This window comes from Dermacentor albipictus, chromosome 8, assembly GCF_038994185.2.
Source record: "Dermacentor albipictus isolate Rhodes 1998 colony chromosome 8, USDA_Dalb.pri_finalv2, whole genome shotgun sequence".
Classification (NCBI taxonomy): Eukaryota; Metazoa; Arthropoda; class Arachnida; order Ixodida; family Ixodidae; genus Dermacentor; species Dermacentor albipictus.
In genome coordinates this window covers 113186601-113207755 of record NC_091828.1, presented here as the reverse complement: position 1 = coordinate 113207755, position 21155 = coordinate 113186601, and the positions used below count along the sequence as shown (strand labels likewise).

At 44.7% G+C, this 21155-nt stretch overlaps 1 protein-coding gene across 3 annotated transcripts in view; it reads left to right on the top strand.

Annotated features, from left to right (window-relative positions):
- Positions 1-21155, top strand: part of LOC135920087 (uncharacterized) — a 48506-nt gene that overhangs the window by 13628 nt on the left and 13723 nt on the right. Inside the window, exons 5-12 of one of the 3 annotated variants that reach the window (XM_065454148.2) lie at positions 978-1079; positions 4068-4322; positions 4798-4882; positions 6517-6666; positions 15542-15837; positions 16295-16480; positions 16916-17006; positions 18458-18628. In XM_065454148.2, the coding sequence (XP_065310220.2) occupies positions 978-1079; positions 4068-4322; positions 4798-4882; positions 6517-6666; positions 15542-15837; positions 16295-16480; positions 16916-17006; positions 18458-18628 (1336 nt within the window). Of the gene's footprint in view, positions 1-977; positions 1080-4067; positions 4323-4797; positions 4883-6516; positions 6667-15541; positions 15838-16291; positions 16481-16915; positions 17007-18457; positions 18629-21155 lie in introns of all 3 variants that reach the window. The other 2 variants (XM_065454145.2, XM_065454147.2) reach the window with 2 other exon arrangements.

Sequence of the window (21155 nt, the reverse complement as noted above, 5' to 3'; positions counted from 1 at the left end):
CTACGTGAGAGATAACTATTAAGGCACTTAATCTCTTCCTTATGTAAAGTAATCGAAGGCTGCCTCGCGCATGCAGTTCCACCATTATAGATATGCCATGCCTCTACCATAAGACGTGTATCTTCATTCTTGTGCCTGTACAATATCGCGCATTCATCTAACTCTGGCATGCAGTTACAGTCTTGGCAATGTAAGGACAGATTAGAAGGCTGATGCGCAGATGAGTTTTGTGTCTTCTCTTTTCGCCTCAGTGCTCCCTTCAGTTGACAGTCAGCGTTCGTGTTGTCCACTTCTCTACTCTTGTGTCCTGTCTGCACGCCTCGCCTTTTTTTTGCACAACTTTTAAAGCTGTTTGCAGGACTGTGCTGAATGAGGATCCAGCGAGCAATCTGGGAGCAGCGCAGTTGGCGCAGTCCATTCGTGTTAGGAGGGGTGGAAGGGGGTACGGGAGAGAGGCGAACAAAGAAGGCTGGAAAATGAGCGCGCGGTGGCTGTTGGGGCAGTAGGCCATCATGCAGTGACTCGAATTTCTTGTGTTTTTTTTTTTTCCTTTTCAAGGATGTTACATTGCACTACCTTTCGGCACGAACACCAGCACAAACATCTAGCAGCCAGAGTTCGCGTTATAGCGGCATCGGGGCACTGTAGTAAGCGGGTTATTTCACCATGGAAAACATACAAAAAGTTGACGGTGCAACAGCTTCTCATTGTTATAACTGATGTTTTGTTAAAACTGGTTCAACTGTATAAATACCGTGTACCGACTAGCCCAACAGCGTACATACTTTTCAGTGTTTGTTCAGATAAGTGCTCTTTCTGCATGGCATCCAAAACGGGTGGATTGGTTCCTGACTAGAACAACCTCAAAGTGGCTTAATTGCTTGCAGCTGCGAGGGCTTAATGCTGTGCCTATCAACAAAGGAGTGCTGCTTTCAGTCTTTTGCCATGAAACAATTAATTCTGTGTCTGTTTTTCAGCAGTGTTGAGGATGTTCCTGACGAACCAGCAGTCCATTCTCAAGAAGAGGCAGAGGCCCCCACTGAGGCCGAGACAGCCCAAGAAACTGAAGACGCAGCCATGTGAGTGCATTTTGGCAAATCGTTTGCGCTTTGCAGAATTGCCTTGCACGTAAAGAAAGACGTGACGATGGTCACTATACATTGAGTGTTGCGTAAATAGATTTAGCACCAGGTATAAAACATGCTGGCTGACTTCTGCTCGAAATTTGGGCTCAGTTTAGTACCACATCTGCTAGCTTTACTTGCCGATTTTGTTCGCGATAAAGCCAAGTGTGCATTGTCTGTGGCGACACCGCTGAAGATATGCAGATTTTCTTGAAAGCAAGTGGTGGCTTGACATGCCACACTACTACTTTAAAAGGCGCATTCCACCATAGCAGTGGCAGATGCTGCTAATTTGCACCAACATCCATGGTTTCTGCCTAAACATTTACTACACTGAACACTGGGTAGTTCCATGCCCATGTGCAAATGAATGAATGAATTCATTTATTTATCACAGTACCCACAGGACCAACAAGGCATTATAGAGGGGTCATTACACACTGCTCAATTTGAAATCATCGAATATGTGCAGGTAGCACATGAACATTGCAAGCAAGCATCCGTACTAGACTTGTAAAAAAAAAAAGAAAATTATGATATGTCTCATAGAATAACAAGTGACAAATACTGACTCAGGGAAAAAAAAAATCAAAACATCCCGTGCCGTATTTCTATCCACCAGATACAGTATTTGAGAATAAAACACATCATAGCACATAATTAACAAGCATCAAATACTTGGATTACTTTAATAATTGCGTTCTTCACTGTGTTACTGCCTTCCCACAATGCTCAGAAAATACAAACAGGCCAAAACTACGTTGTGTATCTAAGAACACATCTCTGCAAGTGCTCTTGTGAATGACTTTTTTTTTTTATTGCCTGAGAGGTATGATTTTTTCATTTTTTTGGCGCTGTTCCAAGTTAGAATGTTTTTACTTTGACTGCATGTCTCTTTTATGTTGCCTTGCCAAGCATTTCTAAAATAAGCTATGTTGCCATGTCCGGTGCCTGGTTTCACGGAGAGGTTTGACCAGTCAAGATTGTGTTACGTAGCTTTTATCCTGCCATCTCCGTTTTTTATATGGCACACCAGCATACTTATATGCAAATAAAAAATTGCCGATGATTACATTACTTCCTAAAGTGAAGTTATAGTGCAGCTCTTCAGCTGTCTTGGCTTTTTGATATATTGAGGCAAAGAATTCGAGCAAGACATGTTACAGACAACATTTATTCTTCACACATATTCCTTCTTCAAGAAACACTCCACTCCGAGTTCTTGATTGTCATGAAGGAAGCTTTGTAATCGGAGAAATAGATGGATATGTGCTCGACTTGCTGCTCCGATGCCTGGTTTGGCGCAGCGCACCTCTGGATTCTGGTGGCGACGGCCGTGGACCTCTGCTCGGGCAGCTCGTTTAGCAACAGCGGCAGATGAAGCACTTCCACTGGTTGCCTCGCTCGTGGCTCAGAAAGAACTGACTGAGAATAAACTGTTTATATAGGCAGACGGATTATATTATAATATATAAACCGTCTGTGAGCCTCGGACAATCCATCTTGTGCGGAACATTTCACGCCAGCCAGCACAAACGGGATGTAGCTTGGCGCAACTGCCTCGCTTATTGGGAAGTCGTGGAAGGCAGCGCGTAGGCACATAAGAACGTTGCGCAGCGAAGAGATGGCAGCTACTGACTGACGCTGCTAGCGAGTCAACTGAAGGTGGCTCTGCGTTTCGGCTTGAGAAGCGTGCACCGTGACCTGCTGATACCGAGCCGGCGCTTCGGCAAACGGAGAACACCGTGTGCTCTCGCGCAGTTGCTACCAAGGAGGGGGAGGGGGAGGGACAGGGTACATGCAGTGGTGAACTGCGGTGGCTATGCGTTTCGACTTGGGCAGCAGCAGATAATTGAGATTAGCTGCCACCGAGCCGGCGCTCCGATTGCCGCCACACGGGGGTGGCATTGGAGGAGAAGCGAAGGGAGCAAGGCTCGCTCCGTGTGCGAGAGATGGCGCCAGAAGCGCGCTGGCTCCGGCTATGAAGCTGGTTACGGCGAGGGATGACAGCACCGCAAAACGCAGGAACGGCTGCCAAATGCCTGCGCTTTAAAATTGTTTTCCATCTCTCTCTTACAGCAGATGAAGATGACATTGTGTGCACCTTGTGCTGTCCACTGCTATAGCCTGCTGCTATCACAGCTAAAGGGTTCAGTGTCCTAGGACTTAATCGCTGAAGTTTTCTGATATGTTATATTACTGTACTTACTCGTGAAAGGTCTGCATGCTCACTTTGGAGCCTGAAAATTTTTAGCAAGTTGAATACATGCATTCATGCACACATGGCCTCTGAGATCGGGTTAGCGTGTGTCGCTCAACCTTGGAGGCCATGCTGCATGCTGGTTAATTTCTGAAATTCGCTACTAGATAGCACTGGTTACTCTCCTGCCCATAGAGTTTGTTTTCTTCCTCCGTGGTCCTGCTGTTTCTGCCAATGATGGCGTCATGATCGTCGTCATTACCGTGTCCCACCAGATCACGAGGCATTAATACCAGTATGTTGCGCTATTGGCTGCGCTGGCTCTTTTGCGGCTTGTTGTAGCTGCGTCATGCTTTTGGCTGCACAAGGAAGGCATCGCTGCAAAGAGTGCTTGTGGGTATTCAATGCATGGTGTGCGCTTTTAATTATCAAGAGCTTCAAGCTTATGGGAACCTCAAACACTTAATACGCTCGATGGCACAGAGGGCGACCAGCTTTGGGATAATGCCGATGAGGCGATCTTGTCAAACGGCAAGGGCAGCCAAAGCCATGAGGACAAACGACTAATGTGTTCATAGCCGACAGCCGGTGATTGTGTTATTTAGTACAGCAGCCAGAGTGTAGTTTGAGGCTTGAGTGAGCAGCCAAGGCCGACACCTTGTTAAAAAATATCAGATGAAAAAGTGCAGGCTTTATACGAGTAAATGCAGCATTTTTTTTTTCTGTGTGCGTCTTCATTGCAGGAGGTTGTCACGTGTTACGGAAGATCTGCGTGCAATGCTGCCTAGCCACCTGGAAGCTGGTAACTTGCCACTGACATCGAAAATGACGATCATACCCAAGCATGAACACGATCGCAAAGATTACCTCAAGTTCACGTTGCCTCCATCCTTCGGCGTCTCGTGCGACAGGGCCCTGGAGAGGAAAATGCTGATCACTCCAAAAATGAGGAGGCACATTATCTTCGTCCTGTTCCAAGCATGCTACAAGATCACCCTGTAAGGCTCTTCTCAATGCCTCGTTGCATGATTTCGTCCGAGGTAAAACGGAGTGTAACTCGTCTATTGTCATGGTATTGCTACAGATAGATGAAAGTTCGGTCAGTGCATGCCCCAGATATTCATCTGTGACTACTGGATCGATTAGGCTTTGCTAGTTTTGATTTCAATGAAGCACTGGTGATAGGGCTGACGACCGTGCTAGCAATGTATCAAAACGAAAATATTGCTATTTCTGCTCAACTCAGTGGTCAAATCAGCATTGGTCGTGCATCACTACCTCATATTTGTTGTAGCCCCTACACTGCCGGCCAGTCTTATTCATTCATAATAAAGATTTTTCATTCATTTTAGTCCCAAAGTGCTCTGTGTTTCATTATTGCTGCATTCTGCTTCTCCTTCATTCTTAGATTATTTTGGTGGACAGAATAGTCTGCCGAGTTGCGTTGAGCTGGTTTGCAAACCTCTTTCACAGGTATCCAACCATGAGGCTGTACAGAAGGGCAATTGATTCGTTAATTGTGAAGTATCCACACCTGGCTGAGGGGCCTTTCAATTGGGTAAGGTTCCATTGTCACGGGTAACTCTAACTTATTTCCTCGCTGGTGGCAAACGTTGTGCCTGGGTTTACTTGTTTCATAATGGCAGATGAAAGACTGCTGGTAAAGGTTTGTCGAGATCGTATTTTTTTTCACAGACCATTATCTTTTCTCCTGCTGCTCTTACTGCGACTTAGCACTGGCAACTGACAAGTGCCGTCACGCCGAAGTGAATACTTGTCATCATCTCATCTGCACAATGCCATAACTAAAATTACGGGTCATGCTTGTCGGCAGTTCTGCGTTGTGTGTATTTCTGCGACAGCAGTTAAAGGCTCGAAAGTGGGTCTACTGCATCTATCTGTCTTTTTGTTACGTCACCACCATTGTCATTGTCATCACCTTTATCATGTCAAGGATGGGCCACTTCCTCGTCCTCTGCTGTGCCCTTGTCATAGGTTAACAAAAGGGCGCCCCGCCTCCATCAGTAAGATTCGAGGTCACGCCCCTGCGGCAATGTGCAGTTGGTGTCTGGGCACGCTAACTATTGTGATGTTGCACTGCTTTGAGGTTTGGCTATTCGTGCAGGGTTTTGTGCACCCCGCCAATTGTGATAGTGGTTACACCTGTGCATGTATTTTGGAGGCCGCGGTGTGCAGTACTGTGGCAAATGGAGATAGCACGTATCGAGGACACGTATCGGGGATGAACTAGTATCGCTGTCACCGCATTGCACTGTTGCCGAAGCAGTGAATTTTTTTCCCATGTTGCATGAACCCTTTACCTGCGAAGTTCGAGACATACATGTCCAGGTCACAGCTTCTGCTTTGGTTGCCTCAGACGAGCTGTGCTCGTGAAATTTGTTCACATTGTGCGTTTGAGTTTTGGCATTTGGGCATATTTTTCTTTTCTCTAGTTATCATGTGCCCAGATAATTATGCTTGAACCTTGTGCATGTGGTTAAAGAAAGTATTTCAAGAAAGATGTTTTTCATTAATTTTTAGGTCATTACAAGGGATCAATTGCACAAGTAATATATTTTTCGAATTCGGAGTTGATGCGCAACAATTAAAATACAGTCGCCAGCCGACAATTTAGACTCGATGGGTACCGCCTAAAAGTCTGAATAATCAGCAGTCTGAAATATCAAATTCTATAGAAAGCAGGGGACTTTATTTCGTGAATGGGCAAAAAGAAAGTGTTCCATGTTCTCGGATGACCACTTTTGAGGGGTGCTTTCACTTTCGCAGGATTTTGTGCAACTAGTGTCAGTTGCTTAGGCAGACGATGGCATTCTTGGCACAGTATCAAGTGTGCCGTCTTATCACAGTGCCAGGAATGGTTGTCATCTGACAATGCGTTATTACACTTGACTTGGTGGCCAAATTAATTCACATTAGTGGAGATGAAGTCTGAATTATTTAAAGGCACGTTGCAAGGTTTCTGAAAGTTCGGTCATCCTTATGAATCATGTCTATGGGGCCAGCGACAGGGCCGCGAAGTAGTCCAGACATAATCGAGCGTGTTCTAGTTATCGGTCAGCGACTGTATCGGTAAAATTTGTGCACTTTCTTATGAAAGGACTCGGGGGTCGAATGGTTAAGCAGATTTTCTACAATCTAGAGTACTTTATTTAACTTTGATGCTACTTTCAGCAATGCTGGAATCTGGCCCTGAGGAGCAAGTTTAAGAATACACGACGAAGGCTCCCAGAAACGCCAGGTCTCATGGGCGAATCAAGAAGGAAGTTTGGTGGAAAGCGCACACTGGACGAAGTCCGGTATCAGGCGGCCAAAGAACGCATGGTAAATAGCAGACCACATTTTAAAACTTTCTTTGAAATCTGATAGCATATCCTGTCACCAGGTATCTCAACAAGGTTTGTAATGAATTTGTAATGCAATAGGTGGCTGGATTTTTCCACGGACAATGCAGCAAGTGCTGTTTGGATGAAGCTTGGGCGCACAGCAGGTCAACTTGAAATTTCAGGAGCGGCATTCGCATACACATACTCCTTCCTAATGAAAATGATTAATGATTCTTGCTGTTCGGTGCAGTGTTTTTCATTGAAAGAATTTGCTGCAGTCAGCAATGGCACCGACTCCGCCTTTGTGATCCTCGCTATTGGCTTCGAAGCTCGGAAAGCATGGCGTGTTGGATAATGCCGGTTTCTTAAAGTCTGTTTTGCCTCAGTGCAGCAATGTTACGTGGCGAAGCATACGCAATAGTATTGCGGTGAAGCATAACAAGCGTGGGGAGGGGCAGTGCACGACCATGCTTGCAAAGAAACTGCATAGCACGTTCCGTCCTATCGCCCGTCTTTCAAATATGAAACGCTTGCCCTCTGCTGGGAGGCTGCATTTTTTTCTGTTATTTTTTTCTTACAATGTACCAGAAATGCCTGTAGCACTTTCGCTGCTCATGCTGAAAAAAATTGCCAATAAGCATTGGCTACTATTTATAATTTGTCGAAATTTGTGTAACCTCTATTTGCACATACCAAAAATAAAAGAAATGTTGCAATTGCAGAACGACACATCGACCGTGTGACATACAGACAATCCAGTGAATGCAAAGCTGGGAAATGCAGGCCCCAGTTCTGGGCATTGCCACATGGTGTGGCTTGTCTGTGCTATTACAGTGCTTGATGATTCTTAAAAATCAAAACCTTCATCCATTTTATTGTCCAGCAGCTAATCATGCAGTGTTATTTTTTTGTTGCTGTTCTAGCAGGGTGTCTACCAACAGGAAAAACCAGGAATTCTCAGGGATATTAAATTATCTCAAAATACTCAGGGAAAACTCTAGGAAATTGTGCTTCTATGAGGGAAGATGAGCAGTAATTTTGTTGAAAGGGAACGAAAGTTGCTGTTTGAGTAACAGAGAGTAACAATGCTGGCTCGAGTAGCAGAGAAGAATCGTAACGAAACATGTTTGGGGGGATGGGGGTCACCTTGTCGTCCGCTGGAGGAGTTGCCAGTGTACAGTCAACGACCGACTTTCCAGACACCCAATAATTCAGATGGCTTCGCAGCACTGCCACGTACCCCATAGAGTCAATGTATAAGAATGTCTGAAACTTCGAACGCGAGAACCCTTCGCCATCCGATTTTCTGGTCTTTTTGCCGTGTCCTCAGGTCTCGAACGCCATTAATCAAAGCCACCACCGCCGCCGCCATTTTGATTACCTTGCCGCCTCGAAACGGCGCTCTCGCACGCAGATCCGATGGGAGCTGGGTCATTCCATGCCAAACGTCCCGACCCCAAAAGTGACCATCGCTGAAGTTCCTGAAAAAAATTGGGCTAGATGACCTTTGTGTGAATAAGATTTCGCCGAAGTATTTTCGTCGGAAAAAAATTTGTGATCACGTGATCGCTCTTTGAAATTTCCGGGAAGAAGCTAAAGTTGGTTGGAGGTAATTTTTTTTTATTCAAGTCTGAAAGTAGGTACAATAATAAACTTTATTTTAGAACATTGTACTGGCATCCTTCTTTCGTATAACGTTATAATTGATTGAATTTTAGAATTTTCCGAATTTATTTGCCTCAGTAAAAAAGCAAAAAAAGTTGCGTTTTCAGACATTTCTTGCATAAGCTGCGTTGACTTTTCAGCTGCAATAATTTTTCTGACTTTTTGCCTTTTGCTATATTGTATGTTAAAAATAATTCCCAATTATTAAGAAATATATTTTTTGAGAAAAATACCTCCCAAGTTGGAAAAAAATTACTTTTTGGCGAGATTCAGGACACGTTTAAGCATTAAGGCCCTCCAGATAAAAAATATGTCAGATAGGTCAATATACGCACCGGTCTCTTAGCTTGTGATATAGAAAGTTTCATTCGGGTAAATTTTGTTTGAAGCAAAAAAATTTTTGTTTAAGTCGGCAATCCATGCCATTAGTAGCCACGGCATACGTGCCGCCACTCTCCTTGTCGTCTGATTTCTCCTCCTTGTCTGCCGCCCAGCAGACGGCGGCTGGTGTATATAAGTACTGCAGATTAAAATTTTTGACGTTCTTTTGGTTTTTGCTCTTTCGGTGCTTAAGAAAAAGCAAGGAAAACGGCTTTACATCCTTCTGGGGATGTTTGTTTACCCTTACCACTGTATTCATGTGTTTCTCCGATGAAAATAGTGTGATCATCTAATAGACACACAAGGCGGTAGACGAGGCTTCTTGTGAGCGAGTTTTAAGGGAATGCGTACAAACGTTGTCGCAACGAAGGAACATCGGAAAGAATATGGGACATAACTCGGTCCAACACGTTCAGAATGGATGCGAAATCCAAGCTTCAGTATCATGGCTTCCAGCATCATTTTCCTGCAATGCTAAAGGTAAGAAAATGTCTCGAGCATTCACTTGCGATTTGAAATCTTCGCGCAGTTCACCTAGAGCGCCTGAACTGAATCAGATTTTTCCACGAGAATAACAATTCAAGGCATCATACAAAACGATGCTTGCTATATGAATTGCGCGATATTTTCATGAGCAGACTGAGGTTATCTAATCGGCCCATTTACAGTGCGGCATGTTTTGAGGTATGTCAGAAAAGCCAAAATCTTAGGCAATGAGAAGAACAGAATGCAGTGCAGCTAAAACGAGATTAAGGTTCCTTCGTTCTCCGTCCTCGCTTCACCGTTGGAACTTGAAGCTTCTCGGATGATGATCGGCAGTTGTTGATCAAACGCAGGCAGGAAACGATGAGGTCAGATGTACAAGAAATATTTATACGTGAACTTTTCTATATACATGGTAGGTAAAACAAATGCATTACAAACTTGAACAATTGAGAAACAAAGTCTCACTCTTCTACTGTCTCAATGACTGTTAGAGCCCAGACTCGTTTTAATGTACATAGTACGGAGGCTCACTGATCTATCAGCAATCCTGATTTCAGCCAAGTCTGAGGGACAGCATGTCGTCCCGATTTTTATAGCCCAAATATACAAAGAAAAAAAAGGCGGTAGGGCCGTTGGCCCATCCCACAGGTTCAGTTACCAATCAGAGTCAACCGTTTGTTAAGCCACAACCCACAGGGATGGGCTTACTCTTAAAAATAAACATATCGGAAAACAAAGCTCTTTTCCTTCTTCGCCAAAACTCCGTTGCCCTCTCATTTCTCCGTAGTTAGAGACGGGCTCAGAAAAACACGCCAGGCCCGAACAAGTTATCGCTAGACCGTTTCAAATCCCAACGGCGTCTAGGCCGCAAATGTCTCGGAAGCAGGGGCATCGACACCACGAAGTGCCGCTGTACTCAAAGTTTGGCCGTGTGGGAGACGGATGGCCCTCCTTGTCCTTCAAACTTATTGTCTACAAGACAAAGTTCTCCGAGTGCGTGTTTCGAAGACGCCGTCGTCTGAATGCACTCTTTACGTGTGCACCGCATTCCTACAGCGTGCACGGTAAGCTGGCCTTCAACACCACACAGGCAGTCGCACCCAACAACAAGGCTGGCGATTACGTTCCGGACGCGTAGCAGATTAGGTCCATGCTCACTGCATGCGGCACGGGGTCAGAGTTGCTAAGTCCTTCTTAACCTCGGCGGCGCCTCCAATTAGTCGGGCACTGGGGCGCCAGACCCACAATACCTTGTACAGCGGTCTGTTTCAAGGCTGGTCTGTGTGACCGTCGGCGGACTGCCAACACCATGCGCACAATACCGATTTCCGGGAATCGGCACTCCCCGCCTGGCGCCTGCCGCGACGCGTCACCCAACACTGCGCGGTCCGTGACCCCACATAACAGAGAAATGGTTGCCCCGCTGACATGGGGGGGGGGGGGGGGACGAACCCCCTCTCTATACACACAGCACGTGGCCGATTCGTGACACTTAAGAACACGAACAATCAGAGCGACCTTACAACGAGCTTATCTCTAGAGGCTTACCTGGTATGCTTGGCGCTATTTTTCAGGAAGCGAACTTCCGCCATGCTGTTTCGGCCCAAAGAACTGCCACAAAACAACTTACTGCAGCGAGCAGCGGCTGACAACTGTAGTTAGTTTGACTGACATAGATTGGCGTCTTCTTGCGCTGCGCTCAAGAAAAAGCCTGGCTGACGATGCAACCATTTGTATGCACCACAAGCAACTTTACCTTCATCGACACACTTCTAAAGTCGCTTCGAAGTTGTGCTCAGAGCCATTCTTTAGACATGCGAAGCATTGCCGGGGGTCGACCGTCATCACACTGGCCGTTGTTGATGCCCACCCTTCTCTAGGCCTGGTTCCAGGAAATCGAATTTCTGAAGCTTGCAAGCGGCACTTGTATAGTACTCAAAGAATGGCAAATTTGGTGTTGCCAGAAGAACAACTCGACGTTCTGATCGGAGGTAGTGAATGTGAGCCTGAATCAAGTGGTACAGGAACGATAAAGGAGGCCTTAGAAAGAGGCATTGGCAGCAGCGTAAAAAGGAAACTGCAGCGCGGAAGACAGACGCAAGCTAAAAAGAAAGTGGAGACAATGTGAGAAAACGTGAAGGGAATAACGGCTACGTCCCCGGAAATGTGCCAACCATCGACCCTTGACAAACGCGAGGGCGCTGAACTCCTCCTGAATGATTATGACTGCTTGATGCAAGACTTGAAAAACAAGTTTTCCCAAGAACATAGCCGAGAAAAAAAAAATACAGTACCTCACTTTAGCCCCCCAATCTTGGTCTCGTGAAAAAATGATGGCGTTCTTTGGTGCATCTGAACGACAAGTTCGCGAGGCAATGAAAGTCAAGTCTAACAGTGGGATTCTAGGCAGGCCGCAAACAAGACGTGGTCGTCCAGTTAGTGGGGAAGTGAAGTCATCGGTCAGAGCTTTCTACGAGGATGACTCTGTGTCTTATTACCTACCAGGAAAAAAGGACACTGTGAAAGGCCATCAAAAGCGACTATTGTTGATGAACCTGAACTAATAATAATATTTGGGGTTTTACGTGCCAAAACCACTTTCTGATTATGAGGCACGCCGTAGTGGAGGACTCCGGAAATTTTGACCACCTGGGGTTCTTTAACGTGCACCTAAATCTAAGCACACGGGTGTTTTCGCATTTCGCCCCCATCGAAATGCGGCCGCCGTGGCCGGGATTCGATCCCGCGACCTCGTGCTCAGCAGCCCAACACCATAGCCACTGAGCAACCACGGCGGGTGAACCTGAACTAAATGCATGAAGAATGGAAGAAGACTTACAATTTAAAGTGTGGCTTTTCAACGTTCGCCGCTTTGCGACCTCCCCACTGTGTTTTGGCTGGTAGAAGCGGCACACACACAGTGTGTGTCTGCATGAGCCATCAGAACTTTAAACTAATGCTTCATTCTAGTGGGCTCAAGGAGACAACTGAAGAGCTCCTGGCTACACTTGTATGTCGACTCGATAACCAAGATTGCATTTTCGGCAAATGCGCATCCTGCCCTGGCATAAAGCACGCTGAGAATCTGCTTCGACAAAGTCTTGCCCATGTCGCAGAGAGCAAAGACAACATCCTTGTCCGGCAATGGATAAGTGTAGCCCGCTGTAGACTCGAAACCATTGTTTTGACATCAGAAGGGTTTTCCGAAAAGTTCACAGACATGTTGAATCAACTTAAGATCCACCATTTTATCAGTAAGCAGCAAGCTCGCTATTTTCGAGAACTGAAGTTTAACCTAAGCCAACACGAGGTCATCATGGTGTTGGATTTCGCGGAAAATTACTGTTTTATACTTCAGGACGCACCACAGTCGTACCACTGGGTTAACACCCAACCTACAATACATCCCGTAGTTGTCTATTTTCGGAAGGCGCAAAGCGACCCTGGAGAGGTTTCTGCGTGGTGTTTCGCTGTTGTTTCTGACTGCCTGGAGCATGATACAGTCGCAGTGCACACATTTGAGAGTGCAGTCATAGAGGTAGTAAAACAATTTCTTCCTGAAGTAAAAAAAAATCATTATTTCTCTGATGGAGCTTCATCAAAATATAAGAACAAAAAGAACTTTTTGAATCTTTGCTACCATGAACAGGACTTAATCTATCAGCAGAATGGAATTTCTTCGCCACTTCACACGGCAAAAGTGCATGCGATGGTGTCGGCGGCACACTCAAACGTCTGGCAGCAAGAGCAATCTTGCAGCGGCCATATCACAGCCAGATTCAATCTCCAGAGGATCTGTTTGACTGGGCTAAAAGTAATATCAAGAGAATTACAGTAGTCTTGGTACCTAATTGCAAAATACAAGGAAAAAGAACAGAGCTTGGTTTGAGATTCAGCACAGCAACCGGTGTTAAAGGAACGCGATTATTCCACCACTTCAAACCAGTGACGGTTTCAACTCTTCAGGTTGGTATCACCTCATACTCAAATACCGAAGAAGTCGAAGTAAAGAAGCGGGCATGAATACTATGGAGTCTTTCATTTGCCTGTAAAGGTTCATGTGTGAAGGGTTGAACATGGGTGAACGAAAAAACGGAAGGCAACCGAGAAGTTGAATCAGGCTCTAATCTCCAGCTGTGAGCGACTGTGGCCTGGTCAACAGCCGTCTTAATTCTGGTGCGGAACAGCAGAAAAGAAGCGGCCGTGTTGCCTCCCGCTCTGCAGGAGGCAAAGTTAGCCATTAACTGTTATTGCAAGACACCCACTTCGATGCCGTCTTCGCCAACCTGACAGCCCCGAGCCACAAACATGACAAGAGGTGAACTGACAAAAACAGGCCATTTACAATGTGTTTAGACTTACGTCAAGCGACATAGCCGACACAGTCAACGTTTTTTCGGCGAAGAGCCGGAGTGCATAAGTGAGCCCAAAAACTCTCTGGTGGCTCATACGCATCGTGCAGTGAGACCGAGCTCAGCAGTGGCTACTAATGACATGGATTGCCGACTTAAAAAAATTTTTTTTCGCTTGAAACAAAATTTACTCGAATGAAACTTTCTATATCACAAGCTAAGAGACTGGTGCGTATATTGACCTATCTGACACATTTTTATCTGGAGGGCCTTAATGCTTAAATGTGTCCTGAATCTCGGCAAAAAGTATTTTTTTTCCAAATTCGGAGGTATTTTTCTCAAAAAATAAATTTCTTAATAATTGGGAATTATTTTTAACATACAATATAGCAAAAGGCAAAAAGTCAGAAAAATCATTGCAGCTGAAAAGTCAACGCAGTTTATGCAAGAAATGTCTGAAAACGCAACTTTTTTTGCTTTTTTACTGAGCCAAATAAATTCGGAAAATTCTAAAATTCATTCAATTACAACGTTATACGAAAGAAGGATGCCAGTACATTGTTCTAAAATAAAGGTTATTATTGTACCTACTTTCAGACTTGAATAAAAAAAATTACCTCCAACCAACTTTTGCTTCTTCCCGGAAATTTGAAAGAGTGATCACGTGATCACAAATTTTTTTCCGACGAAAATACTTCGGCGAAACCTTATTCATACAAAAGTCACCCAGCCCAAATTTTTTCAGGAACTTCAACGATGGTAACTTTTGAGGTCGGGACGTTTGACATGGAATGACCCAGCTGTAGCCACCATCTCGGCAACGCTAGGCCTAGCTGCTTCAACGTTTGCTTCTTGCTGTTCGGTGCAGTGTTTTTCATTGAAAGAATTTGCTGCTGTCAGCAATGGCACCGACTCCGCCTTTGTGGTCCTCGCGATTGGCTTCGAAGCTCGGAAAGCATGGCGCGTTGGATAATGCCGGTTTTTTAAAGTCTGCTTTGCCCCAGTGCAGCAATGTTACGTGGCGAAGCATATGCAATAGTATTGCGGTGAAGCATAACAAGCGTGGGAAGGGGCAACTGTCATGGGACACAGTACACATTCCTTAATTATGCACGCGTGCACCCGCCATCTCCTGTCACAGTGCGAGCACCGATATGCCTAATAAGTGTACTGGCAGGCCTTGAGATCTTTTTCAGATGTGCCTGTAGCGATTTGAGCCTTTAAGGGCAGTAAAAGACGTGCATTCATTTTTTAGAACAGTAGAGGTTGACCTTCCAGCTGCTGAAAGACAATCTCTCTTGTGATAAAGTTTGGGCCTCATACCAATGAGCTTGCTTTCAAGTTCTTTCAGTTCTTTCTTTCATATCTCATATTCGAAAGTATTTGCTTCTATATGAATCGCTCTTTTATTTGTATATAGAAAATGCTCGACTCAATTTGCAATGGGTTTTACCATTTTTTTTTAAGATAATTTACTTGCTGTGCATTTTACAAACCCTGCCATTCTGTTTTCTTTTTGAATAAAATAAACTCTACTCATTACTATTCAAATTGGTTGAAGTCGTTCTTTAATTTTTTAACATGCCTACTTGAGAGCGACAGCAATGGGCAGCCTAGTGTCAACCCATCTTGACATAATATGAAGTTCTGTGTCCCTCAAAGAATCTTGCAAAAGCACTCGGGCAAAACCTGGAAAACTCCATGCATTTGGAAGTGTCAACTTGCTAGACACCCTACCTAGAGACCTTGAACAGTTAGAAAAATTTGTGGGAACTTCATGACGAGTTAACTCGTCATCGGCACTTAATTAACGGGTTATACCCTCACGAAATATAAGAGTTGTGGATTACCAACTAGCCTGAACCAATGCTTTGCTCAGTTAAACCAGAGTATGCTTATCAACAGCATACAGCTTTCTAATTTGCATTGAACACATGGTCCAGATGAAGTACGCTGTCTTGACGGAAGTTTTCTTTCTTATGGCTGCAGGCCTTTGGTATTGTTTCAGCATTGAACTCTTCCGAGGCGCCCGGCCTGCACAACCAGATGGGTGACGAAGGTTCCACCTGCACCGAAGTTGTGCTATACAAAGCAGGATCAGAGGAGCAGGACGAGGAGGTCACTGCCAATTGTGCTAACAAAGCTGTGTTGAACGGCGTCACTGCTTCTGATCTGCTTAATATGTGCACGAATGAAGCCGCTGCAAAGAAGCTTGTAGAGCAAGCTGGTGGCAGAGCACTGGCAGACAAAGAGATGAATTGTGATGAACCATCGCTTGAGAGGAGGTAAGTTCATGTTGTCAGAACGTTGCTATCACACTAAAGTAAAGCTCATGCTTCGACATGTTGAGTGGATCACTGTACTAGTTCACAGCTTTGGTTTGCAAAGGCGGCCTACCGATCTGACTTCATGTGTTGTGCTAGTTCAAGGATTTGTGCCTCTTGCCGTTGTCATGGGTGGCATTCGTCACTTTTTTTTTATGGTATGTAAGGTGTACACTCTATATCAAGGACCTCTGACACGTGTTCTCATGTGTAATCTGATATGTTCTCTTGCGAAGAATGATGATATGCCATCGTTCGTTTAATGTATATTTGGCGTGATAGCTTTCTTCCTGAAAATTACCTTTATGTATATTCTATTTCTGTGATATGAGCACACATTCATACATTGATGCAAGCATTTTTTTTTTCATCATTCTGTTAGCATTAGTCTTGTGTTTTTTTTTTTAACATCTAGCAGTGAAAAGGCATCGAAACCAAAACGAGAGAGAAAATCGAAATCCCTCGAGGACAGGGATGACATGAAGTTTGAATTGCCTTCCTTTGGAGTGTTTGAAGATTCCCTGAGGAACAGGGATCAAGTCACCAGCAGGATGCGGCGCCACATCATCACATGCCTCTTCGAAGCTTGCTCCAAGATAACTCTGTAAGGCAGGCTCTGTTATGGAGTGTCATTTCTGACCTGTTCCTTTCATGCATGCCTTATGTGTGGCACCTATAAGCTTGTAGCCATGGCTGAGATGCGCCCATACCACGCTACCTAAGGGGCAGGTGCCTGTGCATGTATATGTACATTAATACATTATCGCTGCCAGCATCATGATGATCATTACCAGTTACTGTTAATATTGTGATAGCGTTTATATGGACGCTCGAGGGGCATTCCCAGCATCAGCACTGCCATTGTCGCCGCTTTTGTCATACCCTCCCCCTTATCGACCCGTGTGTGCAGGCGTGCAGTGCATTTGGCTGCAAAAGCGACAAAGCCAGGTGGACACACCTTCTTGGTCCAACTTGGTGTTTGCTAGAAAGTCCATATGTCCATCGTACAGCTGGTTTTGAGAAATTTGGTTTTCCACAGATATCCAACATCGCATCTCTACAGGACTGCAGTGGACCTTCTGCTGCATAAGTACCCACACCTTATTGACACCACTGGAGAAACTGGGAGGGTAAGATGAATAATTAGTGCTTGTTAAGCATTGTACGATTCAGGAGCAAAAAAAATTTCGTTAGCGAAGGTGTGTGTTCTGTGGTAATATTTAAAATGTCTAGTTTCCTTCTGTAATTGGTTAGCGACCGCTTGCCTGTCTTACTCTTTGCACCATTGTGAAATGATGTAATAAAAAAATCTGTTTATTAATCAATCAGTTCTAGTCCCACATTTGTTTTATCTGCATCTCCTCTTTGTGTCTTGTTTCTGTCATGCTAATAACATGAACCAAGAATCTGTTTATTCCAGTTTTCTGTTACAAAACTTGATGGTGACAAGAAATGTGTGTGTGCTGTTTTCATCTGTTTTCTCGGTACTTAACAGTGGGAAACTTTAATTTAGCACTGACATATTCTTTGGGGTTCATTTGCTTGCACACATTCATACAGGCCGTCCTAACTATCGTGCACTGAGATAAAATGTGATGATCATTCTACATAAATAACACTGAGAGCATGTTGTTTAGAGTCTTGTTGAGAAACTGTTACTACATTTTTTGTCCTTGACATCCAGTTAAATTAAATTGAATTATCTAAATTTGGTATTTCTGTTCTAATTATCAAGATCTTAAGTAGACTTAGTAGAGAATCATAAGATATGTCAAAATGCGATATTTTCAGCATGGTACACACAGCATGTTTTCTTTTTACATCAAGTAAAGAAAGGCTGCGAAATATGAAAAAAATACCACGTGACTGTTCATCTGTGCGCATGAAATAGCAGTGGCCTCACACAGTCTCAGTGGGAAAGCAAGTTGTTCATCTCAGGCTCACTGTCCAGGGCAGCACCTCAGGCTCGCTGTCCAGGGCAGCGCGTTTTCATGACCTGGATGTGCATTAATTGTCAGGAGCTGTTTGTGTGTTGTTGAAAGAACACCATGCATGATGTTATGACCGTTGCTCAGCCCAGCAACAGATAAAAAGATTGCTTTCCCACTGAGGCTGTTTGATGGTGTTTCTATGCCGTGTGCACTAGTGCATAGTCACATCATATATTGCAGGCTTTCTGCATTTGCCAAAAAAAAAGTATGTGATGTGCCCTCTGTTGAAAGCACATCATTTTTAAGTCTCTCACAGTTCTCTACAACCTCCTAATTGACATCACAACAGTTAAAATGTTGGCGAATCGGCTTTATTTACCAATTGAATGCCAGTGACAAAAAAATTACTGGTGGTTTGTTAAAAGACTAAACAATATGCACATGTGCTTAATTGCATAGAATAATTCAAGTCTTTTAAAAGCTCTGTGCATGAAGGCTGGGACAGCCTGTATATATGTTGTTTTAATTTAATCTCTGGGACATGGGCAAAGGAGTTCCTTAGCTATGTATGAAGGTAATGGGTTTCCCAGTGACTGTAATATTTGTATCCATTGGTCAATGATATGACTGAACGAATCATCTGTCTGCAGGAGTTGTGGGTTGACTCGCTGAAGTCAAAATTCAAGAATGTCCGACGCCAGCTGCCGGATAATGTGTGGAGCATGCGCGAGGTTAGAAGCAAGTATACCACCTCTGCCAGACGTTTCCACAACCAAGCGAAACGGGAAACAGAGGGTGTGCAACGCGCCTCTCGTCCTGTGGTGAGTGCCATGCTGTTGTCAATAACTTGATTGATTCACCAAGCAATGTTATTCTGTGGCAGCGGGAATGTACGTGCTGTACCGATATGAAAGGGAACACTAGGTTTATATTTAAAGAGCGCTGAAACACCTTTTCAACTAATCGTAAGATGGCCTCGCTATGGGAGGGCATTACCTCACAAATGTCATGCCGCAAAAGTGTTTCAAGTCCTTCAAGTATAAGTGGAGCTAACGGTGATTGAAAGTTGCCTCCACACTGCCGCGCAGCTTTCTCATCTCTACTAGCATTCTGGAAGCTGAATGGGGGAAATGTCAAAGCAGCTGAGGCAGCTGAAGCAGTTGAGGCACGAGGCCCCAACCGAAAGCTATGTTAGCCGTACGCCGCGACTTTGGGCATTTTCCCTTGTTTTTTTTCTTAGCCCACTACTGGTTCATGCATGTGCAGTGCTTGCTCAGCATGAGTGCATGATAAGCCATACTCATCTGAGCGACCAATTTTTTTTTTTTTTTCCGGAAGTGGCCTTATCCATGTGACTGTCGAAATAAGCTGATAACCCACACGAAGCCAGCTACACTGGCTTAACCATTGGTTGACTCGTTGACGTGTTGACAGCACTCGACCATCTATGGACCCTGACCTGTGTGTGTACGTGAATCGAATGACAGCTGAGATTGGTTTTGATTCATAAGTTCCTGGCAGTGCCCCATGAAATGGCATGGGAACGAGATGTACCCGAATTGCTGCTGTCATCCGGGTTCCTTCAGGCACCCGACGGAGTCTTTCTCTCGTGCTAATGCCGACGCCTTTGCAGCCAGCAACTCCTAGCCAGTAATGTTGCTTCCGAGACATCTTGACAACCACTAACCTCAATAAGAACTTTGGCCAACACATGAGTCGTAAGTGGGAGCAACATAACGCATAACGTAAAACTGTATAGAGTAAAGCCTTGTTAAACCGTGCACATTTAAACAGTAGTTTCATTTTAAAAGTAGTAAAGTCAAATCCCTGACTTAGTGGCTGTTGAACATAATGCATTTTATATCCGCGTAAACCATACCAGCTTTTGGTGTACGTATCGGTTAACATGTAGGGTTTCCACATTTCGTCGGCCCGACAGAACAACAAGCCTCAGAGACGGGAACGGCCTCCAAGCGCAAACGCAGAGGGCACTTGGCTTGGAAGGGTGAAGCCACATCAACATAATTTTGCGCTGTGCCAGAGTAGTAGAGCATTGTGGCCCATGATGTGGCATCGTGCAAGCTAGGGCAAAAACCGGGTCCTCAGCATAGAAGAAAAATTGGACATCATTCACGCTGTCGAACATGGCATGAAGAAGTCGGTGCTGGCATGCGAAAGGGGTCTACCGTTGACTACGGTGTGTGGCATTTGGAATGTAAAGGAGAAGTTGCTCAGCAGTACTGCTGCAACCGCAAAAATATGTCGGCTACGAGGTTAGACTTTTTGAGGTTCGACTTTTCACCATCGGTGCCTCTGTTATTGCCGAAGTGCCGCCTAACTACAATGATGAGGACGACATGGAAAACGAAAGTACGGGCGATTCAGGCTCGACAGTGGCAGACGCTACGTGTTACTTCGGCCTCATGCGGGTGTTTGCCGACAAGAGGGGGCTGGCGGAAAAGCTGGCTTGTAGCTTAAGTGAGTTTGAGGCTGCCATCGTCGCTGCTAGCCCACCATGGCATCAAATGAAAATAACAGATTTTTGTCGTGTGAAGTGAATAAATACTGCATGTTTCGTGCCCTTTCATCACACTCTCTTGTAGCTCTGTTTTTGACAGGTAAGTGGGCAATCTCACGCTATCTAGGGTAAGCAGTGCTACCGTTTATAGTACATGCTTTTTCTGAGCTCCGGCCTACTGCAGTTTAACAAGGTTTCACTGTATCAGCAGCTCAACTTTAGTGTAGCCAATTTCACAGTGATCACAAGGAAACTGAATGAATAGCAATGCTGCCCGTGCAGTTACAATTGATGATTACTGAAAGCTTCGTGATTAGGCTGCATGCAATGGAGGAGAAAATGGAACATTGAGCAGACGACTGTCACTCGAAACCAGAAGTGCAAAGGCGAAATACTTTCTTGGTCTTTTTGAGATTTCAGACGATATTTGTGTAACTAAAAATTAGGAATAATGGTATTACTGAAGATGTTCTCGCAATCATGAAATCTACCCAATAATCTCATGCACCTATTGGGCCCCTTCTTGACCCGCCTGTTATCCAGTGCAATAATATTTGGCCCACATGTTCACAGGCTTTTCATCTGCAGATGGAGAACATTCTTTTTAGCATGTTCGAAATGTGTTTCGGGCCCGTTAAAGCATGTAATTTTCTTGTTTCGGCTCTGAAGAAAAAAAACGAGGTTCCGTGAGGGGATTCTTCAGCATAAAATTTATGTGGTGGATAACAATGAGTGAGGTTCTGGTATACAGTCGCTGACTGATTTTTCGGACTCCGAAAATTCGGGCATGCTCGATTATTCGGTCTGCTTCACTGCACCGCCATTCTCCC